The sequence below is a fragment of the Bactrocera oleae genome, chromosome 2, assembly GCF_042242935.1.
Source record: "Bactrocera oleae isolate idBacOlea1 chromosome 2, idBacOlea1, whole genome shotgun sequence".
Classification (NCBI taxonomy): domain Eukaryota; kingdom Metazoa; phylum Arthropoda; class Insecta; order Diptera; family Tephritidae; genus Bactrocera; species Bactrocera oleae.
The window spans coordinates 93,411,244-93,423,400 of NC_091536.1; the positions used below are offsets into that span (position 1 = coordinate 93,411,244).

Consider the following 12,157-nt stretch of genomic DNA (forward strand, 5'->3'; position numbering starts at 1 on the left):
TGATTAACTGTAACAGTATTAGGACGATAAACAATTTCGACTTTATAGAAGAAAAACTGTGAAATATGGCTTACTTTCGCTTTGTTGGTTTACATATTTGACGCGTGTTCACAAAATAGTGAGACAAGCGATCATGAAATTGTCTGTCGAGAGATGCAAATTACTATAGCTATAAGTAAAAAAGTGGATTTTTGCTAAGTACCCCTTATATAATACATAATACTGGTCAATTTGGTGATTTTTTTTTATTCTCTTTTCACTGAATAGTTAGTGTTTTTATCTATGCTTGGTTCGATTTCATGGGAAATTAGCAAATATTGTTCCAATCTAACACTATATATAATTTTTCCTCAGTTAATATCAACTAAATTACCACTCAGATCGTGCAGTCACCTTAGTCTCAAACCTGCAAGCTCTTGACTATCAAGTTAAGCATAACTGTATTAAAGGCCAACGTATTTCCCTTAATTTGAAGATACTGCTATAATGGATGGTCTGAGAGCAAATAGAATCGGAACTAGCTAAAAGTCTCGATATTGTTGAGCCGTCGAAATAAGATATGACAAATAGGCGATTTATGGGTTTCTCAAAGCAATACGGCTAATTAGGAAGTTCAACTACTTACCTCTATATTATCTTTTTTTTCCATTTAGGCACTTTTTAATGAAACACCCCTATGAGGTATATAGAGATATGTGCAAATCTCAATTAAATTTATGTACTCGCACTTTGGTTTTAATTCAGACTTATCAAGTTTAGCTATTTCTTTAAAAGGCAATCTGTGAAAGCAAGTAGCGACGCATGAAGGTGACTTAAGTGGAGCTCATGCCATATAAAGCTTTAGATTGATTCACAAGCACGCTGCTGAGACGCTGACATGTAGAGAAATGTATTTATATACACACCTACATATATAAGTTTTGATACCAAAGCTCCACTGCATGTGTGTGTGCGTGAGTGCAGATTGTGTATGTCAAAGCATTCACGGCTAAATCCCCAAAGCAGGATATGCACTTGAGAGATGGACAGACAGAGAGACAGTTAGATTTACAGACAGTCAAATGGTTAGAAAACTAAGCAGACTGGCAGATATATGGCACACATGCATACGTAAAGATGCATATATATATATATATATATTCAAGAGAAGGCACGGTCGGGAGGAAAGTGAAAGATAAAGCGGCAAATATTTCGACAGACAAGCTTAGAGACAAATAAGACGGCGTCAAATGCAGAGACACATGCCAGCGGAAAAACACACATATGTAGATAGATATATCATTAGCGAGTGTCTGTGTGTATGTACATGTACAGACCGACTTTATATATGCGAAATTTAGATGTGCGCAGTCAAATGCTTAAGTTGCTAAATAAACGTCTATTTACGCATGCCACAACATTGCCAACATAGCGCGTTACTGTTGTAGCAAAAGTAAAAAACAAACAACAACAATGTAAGCAGGATTGTTAAAAAAAATTGTAACCACTAAAGTGGAATTTAGCTGTCAGAGCACATTTGTCCATATTTAATGTGAAACGGAAATAAAGATTAACTGTGACTGCCAACCGCGCCGTCAACGCAAGCGTTGCCAACCACAATTCGATACAAATTGTTTGCGAAATATAGCAACAACAATAATGGCAGCAGCGCCAGCGTTGTTTCCATGATTTGCTGTTTTATTGAGCGCAACCAACACTGACTGGCACCAATTCTGAGGTGAACATATATATATATATATATATATGTGTGTGTGTGTATGGTAATGTGTTGTGACTCCTGCTAATGCCAACAACAACAATTGTTGTGGTAAAAGTATTAACAAATCAACGACAAAATCAGCGGAAGCAACATTGACAACTTGCTGGATCAGAACGCTGAACAAACAAATAATATTTCTTACTTTCATTTGTGTGTGTGTGTGTGCGCGCGATGGCCTAGTAACCTGCGCTCAAGTGCTAGCAATTGTTGCTGTCACTGTCAATATTGTGCTGCGTAAGTCAGCGTTGCTATAGATATATGTAGGTATATACATTGACAGCGTCTTGTTCATTACACACCGTTGCTTTAGTGGATTGAGTGGTCGGTATAATTCGCTCTTCAAGTTTGTGTATGTAGTTGTGTGTGTGTAATAAGTTGGTAATACAAATATTTCGCTTCATTCGAATTAGCTGATGTAGCGTTAGTGGTGATGTTGCTCAATTGTAAATGCTAGATGGATAATGTCGCTTTCCATGCTAATAAAGTTTGTAAGTTTTAAACGCTGATATTTTGCTGATTTGATTCTGTGTAGTGTTTTACGATGTTTAAATAAGAAATCAGTTATTTTGCTAGTAGTATTTAGTAGTAGTAGTAAATTACTTTTAATGATTTCGTTTTATCCTCATAAGAGATTCTTACTTAGTACACGCACCCGAGGGACGTTGGTATTGCAGATGCGCGCAATCGGAGACCTTTGAAATGCCATAACTAAGCTCCACGATAAGATATAACATTTTTATTAGTACAACGAATCACATTAGAGAAGAGCATCTGTGGTTTTGTAAACTTTGAAAATGTAGGCGTGAGCCTGCTCCATAATAGGTTTAGTGTACATATCTCCCATACCACTTAAGCCAAATCAACCAAATTTGCTCCTAAACAATTTTTTTTATTATACCCTCTGACAGTGTGAAAATGAATGAAATTTGAAAATATGGTATGAGAATTTTTCACAAGCGCCGGTAAAAAAATTGAACGATGGGCGTGACATCTTTAGGTGAAATCACACATCTCCGGACCTTCTCGCTCAATTTCAACCAAATTCGGTGCATCGTATTATCCTGACATTCCCATGTTACAATAAAATTGGCGAAATCCTGCCACAACTAAGCCTACTTGCTATATAACACAATTTTAAATTCGGTCTCAATCCTTAACATTCAAGTATATAAATCAAGCTCCAATAAATATGTCGGCATAAATAAACTTTGCACAAATAGTGCGTTTTTGTGGATGCCTGTTCCTAATTGCGAACTTTTTACCGAAACTATTTTCTCCGGTTTTGATTCTTGCAAGTTCACTTTTACATTTTTATATAGAATCACCCCAATATTTACTGTTACTTTGGTTTCCATTTCGTACTAACCAGTCTTTGCACCTACACCTCACCTCAGCTCTGGGTTCATTTGCCGCTTGCCGCTTGATTTAATCCGCAATTGTCGTTGGCGTCATTACCGGCGTCGTTGATGTTGCTGGCGTCAGCCGAGTGTAACCCACTTCAATCCTCTTTTCACCCAGGCACAGCCAATCACTGCGCGGTGAAATACTTACAGCAATCCATAAGCTGCAGCAATATTAGTAGTGCCGGCGTCGTTCTCGTCGACGGAATTGTTTACGACTAAACCGAAAAATTCACTTGTGCGAATTACGTTTTTTTCTTCCACACTTTCATGCTCTTGTCCTACTTAACGGAAGTAAACAACTATATACATATATATTTTTTTATATTATTGGCAGTCGTGCATAACATTTTTGTCCACAAATACGGGCATACCTTTCTACTCGTAGAGTTGCCACAGTTTTTGAATTCCTCTTGCTACTCTCAGAAATATGCGTGTGTATTTGTAATCCTTGTAACACTATAAAATCACCTAAATTTCATCCCCTCTCATTACTAAGCATTAACATTGAAACGAAAAAAAAACAAAAATTGCATCGTGCCCCTGTTCATAGCACAGTGTTTGTTGCATTTCCTCTTTTTTTCAATTTTTGTCTCTATTGTTTGTTTGTTTGCTGTGGTGTTGTTGCTGTGCAAGCTCTTGAAGAATCATTCACTCGTTCGAATGGGTTCAAAGCCACTTTAACCTCATTTGAGGCACACTCGTGCTTTAAAAGCAGGGCAATAGATTGGCGCACCCTTGTATGCATACATACAAGTATATATATATACAATTACACACGTATATGCAGATACTGAAATTACGTGTACCTAGTTAGCAAGCGATCGCTTGGCTTAAGTCAGGGGTTATGCTTGATAAATCATTTGCGAGGATATAATGAGAAGCTTTACGTTGTTGCCACATCAACGCATCAGCAATTGAGTTTTAGTTGACTCTGTTGATTTACTTTTATTTACATATTGTACTAGTTTATTTTTTATTATAGTTTATTTCTGTTATTATAATTATTGTTGCAAAAAAGGCATTTCAGATAATTTTTTTCTTTTTTCCCAAAAAAAAAAAAATAAATAAATAAATAAAAATTCTTTAATCATAAAAATTACACATGGACATAAATTAATATTATATATACTTCATTGGAAGTGTGTTTGAAAAGGTTTTCTACATATTTGCTCAATGCTGTGTGTTACGAGGAATCGTAATATTACTCTCTATTAGTGGGCATCATAACTCTCCGGTAAATAATACATAACAAAAGGATAGTTAGAAGCATAATTAAATGAATAGAATTACCTTATCTTGGTATGTGACAGTATACATGAGCGCAAATCGCAGTATAAAAGTTCAGTTTGCTCGCTATAGAATTTCGCGTTATAATTTTTAAACGAAAGAGTTGTTGAAATTATTTTTGTTGCGGAGTGCCGCCAATCAATTGAGTGCGTCCAAAGATTTGTAATTTTTTTTCAGTTTTTTTAAGTTCTGCCAGCTTAATTGAACAGATAGTTTAATGTGTTTGATTCTCTACTCTCTAATGTGTGCCTATTAGAATATTGCTATTAACCATTCATTACCGACGTAGAGAAGTTATTGAGGCGAAGAAAACCGGCTTGAAAATTTACTTTTTTAAGGGAGCCATCCCGGGGGACAGCCGTTTTTTTAGTTTTTTATAGTATATACATAGCGCAAATTTTTACTATATATTTATTAGATCTTCAACTATAATTTTGAATTTTTTAAGTAAAAATATTTTGTTATTTGCAAGATTTATTGCTCCAATGTCACCCATGTTGAACAGGTAGACAAACGACGTCCATGATTCCAGCATACTGAATGAACAGCTAACGCTGAAACTAGGATCTTTTACAAATCTTGAAAAATACATTTTTTTTAAGCTTATAAACATTTAAACTCAATATTTCATGATTCTTTGCGACCAAATTTTAAAGCAATCGATGCAACCGTTTAGAGAAATCATGCACGCCATTTTAAGAATTCTAGTTACGAGAAATACACGAAAATTCTGGTGTGTAGGCCACGCGCTCTAAATACCTTACTTTCTCACGCCTCTAATTTTCCAACTACATTCAAATTCGAAAAGATACATTACCCTCACATCATTAACGCACTAATTTCTTTTACTCCTGAAAAAATTTCTTTCACTCTATTTAGTAAAAAATTCAGGAAACTTATATTTGGAGCCATTTGGATTCCCCTTTATTGTAAATTTTTTACTTACTTATGTATAAACTATATTTATTGTATACTAACAAAACCACCTAGTGTGTATATATAGGTATATACAAATACAATTTTTTATTTCTTATTGTCAGAAATGAGATATTGTTGTGAACCATTTCTTTCCTTCATTATTTTATATCTTTTCCCCAGAATAAAAAAATGTTTCTAAGGTTCGCAAGTTAATGTATATTTGATTGGGTTATTACGCACATATATAATGAACATATGTATATGCTTATCGGTTCAAGTGTCAACTCAGCCGTATTTAAGCCAAATCCCTGCAATATGTCGTTTAAGTGTCGTTATTTATTCGTCTTCTGTCAGATACTCTCGCCTTCCAAGGACATACGCACAAGTGCGGCAAATTGTCTGTTTGTTTGTAAATGAGACATTGTATATTAATTTCCTATTGTTTGCCTATAGCTCATTTGATTATATTTTTATTTTGTTGACTATTGTCTTATGCGTTCGACCATTTACTTTATTTACTTGTCTGTGCTTTATTCACTCAAATTTGGCAAAAAAATTAGTGAAGTAAATATTGCGAATTTTTGCTTTTGTAAGAAGGAAGCTTACTAAGAAAAAATTTTTAGTTGGATATATTGAAGCTTTTTAATTTTCAATTGTTATTTGATATTTTACTAAGGCATGCACTCAAAAATTATGATGTCAGTCTAACCGCTGTCGAGATGAAACTTTTCATAATATTGTAATATAGACCTGAATCTGGTTTTTAGGTATATTAGAGCTTCTTTGTTGAAAATAAGATTATATAAGAGTAGCGCTAATCCATTCAACCGTAAGAGAGCAAACTTTGCAATAAGTGAACCTCTAACTTTTTTGTTGGAACAATTAATTTCTATTGAATTAGGTTTATAGCAAATAATAGTTGTGGCTGTTTACCTTTGTCACCATATTTTCAAGACTTTTCTGACTTCAGATTTAGCTGATTTTTTTATATATTCCAAACGGTCTCCATGAGTACTAGTCGTCGTGAAAATCCTTTAATCCAGGTATATATATATTTTTTGAGAGAAATCACTGTATGATCACAATGAGAATGAATTAGCAGAAAGTATAAATTTTTGCTTCCTCAGAAAAACTCCGGATGGTTTCATATTTTAGGTCATTTGGTTGCAATAAATATTCTTCAATTATAGTAAAGTTTGCATTTCACTCTCTTTTCACTTTTGGAAACATGCGCGGCTTTTTTCTTCTACTGAGCTCAACTGATAGTGGCGGAATACTTATTGGACAGAGTTACGAAATCTAATTTATTATGACATGCAATGGCGATGAACTCAGCATTTAAAAAGTTACAAAGAACAGCATCATTATAAATATTAGGTTTTCTTACAAAATTGTATTATATTTTATTTAGCCAAAATCCTCCCCCTTTTTGGATTGATAAGAAGAGGTGAATTAGTGCGCAAAACACTAAAGCCATTCGAAAAAGTGAGAAAAAAAAGCATTTGATTAAAATTATAACTCTTCTTTGGTTTCGAAATTATGTCACTCGCTATTCGCAACCTCCGAATAAGTCTCGCGATTCAGCGCTATTACTACGGGCTCAAATTTAATATTAGTGCACCGTTAGTTAGTACATATAATTTGGCATATGCCGCCGACCTAAATACTTTAAACTCTTTATGCCATAAGGTGATTTGCATATCAAGAAAAGTGAATAAGGAAATACGCCAAACAAAAAAAAAAGAACAAAAATAGCAAGTTAAAAAAAAAACTTGACTTCCCGCCTCTTCGAACTTTGGCAGCAAGCAGCAAGCCAAGCGCGTGGAAAGTGCCAACAAAAGCTGCTTAAAATTAAACTTGAAAGGTTGTCAGTGACCCTCTTTAAAAAGGGCCAGCAAAAAACAACAACTACACCAAAGAGAAATCACCAAAAGAATACGCCAACAACAGAGAGCAAAAAAAAAAAAAAGATTAGTTTTGTTCTGACCAGCAACCAACGCCTGAAGAAAAGGTCAAAACGGCTTTCACTTTGATGCGTTGCTAAACGCCAAAACACGCCCATAAAGTACACTGACGACGCGCTCCTGACCTCTCGGCGAAACAATGAATTTGATTTTAATTTGCCCGACCGGCGCAAGACCAAAGTTGTGGCAAATGATTTTTGACCTCGGGTCAGCTAAACGCTCACAAGTGCAACTACGCACACTTACTTATCCACATGTACATATATACATACATACACCATATGTGTGTGAGTGTTGAGTAATTTCTCTGCAAGTATTTTGCCAACACTCAAAGCATAGTTGTAGTTTGCATTGTTAAAGTATTTGCCAACATCATGTTTATATATAATACATAGCTGTATATACCACACGCACACACATTTAAACGCTAAGCTACATTGGTAGGTGGGTATGTGGGTGGCTTTTGCCGCCGCCTTTGGCATGGAAATTATATTCTTCATTAGTTACTTTGTTTGGTGACTTAATTAAAAAGTTGGGTGTAGATGCCTTATAAAAATATCACAGCAAAGTTGAAGATGTCGACTCATGAAGCTCAACGAGCGTTCACAGTTAGCCCGGAAGTCGGGCAAAGGGGAACTGTTTGGTTTTATTGGTCGGTTAGATGCTCGAAAAGTTCGTCAAAGTTATGCGAAGTTTTTCTTTCCTTCTGAAGCCGTCAACTCATAATGCGGAATGAAATGGTTACATTCAAAATTTTATGGGGAAAGGGGTTAGAAGAGGCATGTGTGCAAGTGAAGTGTAAGTCTTAAGTCTTATTTGGTATAGTGAGCAACGGAAACTTGTGTGGAAGCATTTATGATGTATATGTGTATGTTAAGTATGCCAAATTGAATAAGGATACAGTTATTTTGACTGAGGTATGAGCATATGTATGTTATATGTATATTAGAGGGGTATGTGGTTAAGGTACTTGGAGTTCAACTATGGTTCAAGTAATAGTAAATATAGTAAAGTAATACTTATAATAATATAAAGTAATACGTTTTTTTGGAAAAGTCTTATTTCTAATACTGCTTATATAAGTAGTAGTTGCTCAGGATCATTTACTTCTCCGATAACATTCACTCAAAACTTTAGTTCTACCTATTTGTGGAGAGTATATATTTGTTGAACAGGGTATATTAAGTTTACCATGATGTTTGTAATGCTCAGAAGGAAAAGTCGAAGACCCTATCAATTGTATATATGTATATGGTATATAAATGATCAGCATCATGAGCTGAGCCGATTTAGCCATGGCCGTCTGTCTGTCTGTATGAAGGTGAACTAGTCTCTCACTTTTTGAGATATCCATCTGAAATTTTGCACATTTTCTTTTTTACTCAATAAGCTGCTCATTTGTTGGAAACGCCGATATCGAGTCATTATAGCATATAGTTGCCATACAAACTGAACAATCGGAATAAAATGTTGGTATGAAAAACGTTTTTAAGTGTTATTATTCATAGCAACACGATAAGATTTGAAGAAATTTTTCAGATTAGTCCACTATACCTTGACCTTGATTCTAGTAACGTGGCACGCCTTTAACGCCTCGGTATATTGAATCTATAACTAGTCTTTTGTCATTTGAAGCATAAACTACAATGTTAATTTCTTCAATTAACTAAAATATATCGAACATCGTGCGTATATTTGCATTACTTAAATACGAAGAAAGCCTCAACCGTAAGTTTTCGAATATTGGCGGAAGTTTATGGTGAATATGTTTTAGCTAAGCGAACGTGCCAAAAGTGGTTTGAACGATTTAAAAGCACCGATTTTAGCTTGTGAGACGAATAACGTTCTGAGCGGCCAAAAAAGTTTGAAAATGAGGAACTGCAAACATTACCCGATGAAAATTACTGCCAAACACAAGAAGATATCCCAAAATATTTGGGAGTCTCTCAAGCACATACATTTAAAAGCAAGAAAATTGAAATTAAGCCAAGAGGCGTTGAAAGACGACTTTTAATGTCAGAAATACTGCTTATAAGCTACAAAAACAAATCGTGTTCGCATCCGATTGTGACTAGTGATGAAAAGTGGATTCATTATAACAACCTTAAGCGCAAAAAAATCAAATGTGAAACCTGTCTGGTTGTCCAAATTCACGGCAAAGCATATTCTGCTTCTTGCTCCAAGGTGTATCTCTGTATTTGGTTGATCAGAAGGGCGTGCTCTATTATGAGCTTCTAAAACAACTTATGAAATCAATGCGAACGATTTCTGAAAAACGTCCGGAATTTGGCTAATCGACGCGAGGCAATAATTGTCCATCATGACAACGATCGGTCGCGAAAGAAAGTATATTCTGTAAAAATTTTGTGGTTACCTTCATATCAAACTTTTTTTTTGTGTTTTCTGAAGTGAATTTGAAGTATTTTTTTATGAACTATGTTTCAGCAGTGGTTTAGTGGTTAACTATAAAATGTAACAAATGACTAACTTCTATTTTTTCTTTTTCGATCTTAACATTGATATCGATAGCATTTAAACGAGACCTAACCAAATTGTGACCGCGCTATGATTGCTAGATGATTATGGTTGCGGTTTTGTCCGTTAAAAGGAAGATAAAGGCTCACTGCCAGCATGTAGATATCCCATTAAACTGTTATAACTGCTTTATAGTCTGTCTCTATATGATTATATCACTTTGTTTAGATTGTGTGTTAGATTCGTTACTCTCCATACTCTGGTAAATCTAAGGTTGCCCAAAGTAAATATTTTTAAACTGAAATATTAAAATTGTTTCAGTCCGGCTTATAAAATAAACATATATGTGAGGTGTAAGCAGATATATATCGACAAGCTTGAATGAACTGAGTAAGGAAATACGTTTGTATTAAAAAACCAAAATTAATAATATTTGAGTGCTGTTTCGACTAAAATAGCTGTTCTGGTGTTTAAGCAAATAAGAACCACAAAAATTAGGCAAAGAAAATAATAGAAGATGTTCTACAAAAGAAAGCAGTTAGCTCCAAATTTACGGTAGTTGCTTTTGTGTACTACATGTAAAAGAGTGGGTTTTAGTTTTAAAAGAAACGAATTTTTACTAGCTTGAATCTGATGTATAAATAGGGGTATATTAAATTTTCCAACGTAAGTTATCGTTTTTTTTTTGTTTCTTATAAATATTAGGTAAAGTAAAAAGTTCGTTCGGTTTTTATCTAAGAGATGGCGTTATTGTCCATAGTATTAGTGTTACATCATGTCATACTATACGGCGCTGAAAACGTGTTTATTCGCGCTAAAAGTTTGTCTTTGACAGTTTTTCGATTGATTGACTCAGTACGTTGTGAGCGCTCGTCAAAGATGGACACCAACAAAGAAAAAATTCGCTATATTTTACAAATTTTCTTCGATCAAGGCGAAAAAGCAACCAAAGCGACTGAAAAAATTAATTTAGTTTATGAACCCAATACTGTAAACGAACGTGTAGCACAAAGGTGGTTTGCTAGGTTCCGTTCCGGTAATTTCGATGTCAAAGATGCACCACGCGTCGGGGGGCCTGTCGTCGAAAATTGCGATAAAATCATGAAAATAGTGGAAACAGACCGTCACGTGAGCACTTATTTAATTGCTGAGGAACTAAAGATAAGCCAGAAAACCGTTTGTAACCATTTGCATAACCTTGGATTCAAAAAGAAGCTCGATGTTTGGGTGCCACACGAACTAACGCAAAATAACATGATGGACCGAATTTCCATCTGCGAATCGCTACTGAATCGCAACAAAATCGACCCGTTTCTGAAGCGGATTGTGTCTGGCGATGAAAACTGGGTCACTTATGACAACATCGAGCGTAAAAAACCGAACGAACTTTTTACTTTACCTAATATAATTCATTTATGAATTTCTTATATACTATATGCATGTTTCATATTAATTTTAACGGAGCGATTAAATATTAGTGAAGGAGAATGCCAAATAGTAGAAATAAGTATAAAGAATTTCGCCATCACTGCCGTCTCCTGCTTTAAAAAAGTTTCTTAAATTATTTATGGGCGCAACAATAAGATTGCAACTTTTAATTAAATTACAGCAAAAACTTGGGACAATTTTCACTCATGTGCGCGCAGAACCTAAACTGTCTGAGTCTAAAAACTTATAGCCATAAGTGCAAAAGAGAAAGACATAGGTATACATACGAGTATATGGCTTATGTTATTTATTATATTATATAAGCGTATGTAACTCTATATCTTTATATACAATGTATATCTACAATTGTTTTCTGTTTGCCATTTGCCTTCGCTAAAAGGATAATTTATGAGGGTTAAGTTTGTAAGTTCCTCCGTCTGACTTTTGGATAACTTATGTGACAATTAAAACATAAATTGAATTGTCTCTAAAAGGGTATCGAAATTTAATTAGCCACTAGTTTGTATGCGTACTATGTCGCTGCTTTTCATTTATCTGCATTTGCTTAATCTTTGTGTAATCGTGCTTAATGCGCGCTTCTACTTACTTATTTATGTTTATAAATGTGTCTGACTTACCGAATTTCTTTTGCAGAATTACCCGAGAAGCGGCCAACACTTTTTACCGAGCATACGCGTTACGAACCGGGCGACGTGTTGCGCGCAAATTGCAGTACACCGCCGTCAAGGCCACGCGCCGAGCTAAAATTCACAATAAATAATATGGTGGTAAGTAAAGAATGAATAGGAATTAACGGTAAATTAAAGAAAATGTTGCAAGGAATTTTAAAAGAAGAGCATTCATCAAAATGTCGAATAATAAGGTCTCATTAAGTATTTCGGCATTTCAAAAAATCATTAAAA

At 34.8% G+C, this 12,157-nt stretch overlaps 1 protein-coding gene across 4 annotated transcripts in view; it reads left to right on the forward strand.

The window, feature by feature from the left end:
• The window catches only part of LOC106622512 (beaten path IIa), a 173,316-nt gene that overhangs the window by 124,925 nt on the left and 36,234 nt on the right, over nucleotides 1–12,157 (forward strand). For all 4 annotated transcript variants that reach the window (XM_070106024.1, XM_036356960.2, XM_036356962.2 and 1 more), the window contains one exon: nucleotides 11,889–12,022. In XM_070106024.1, the coding sequence (XP_069962125.1) occupies nucleotides 11,889–12,022 (134 nt within the window). The remainder of the gene's footprint in view (nucleotides 1–11,888; nucleotides 12,023–12,157) is intronic.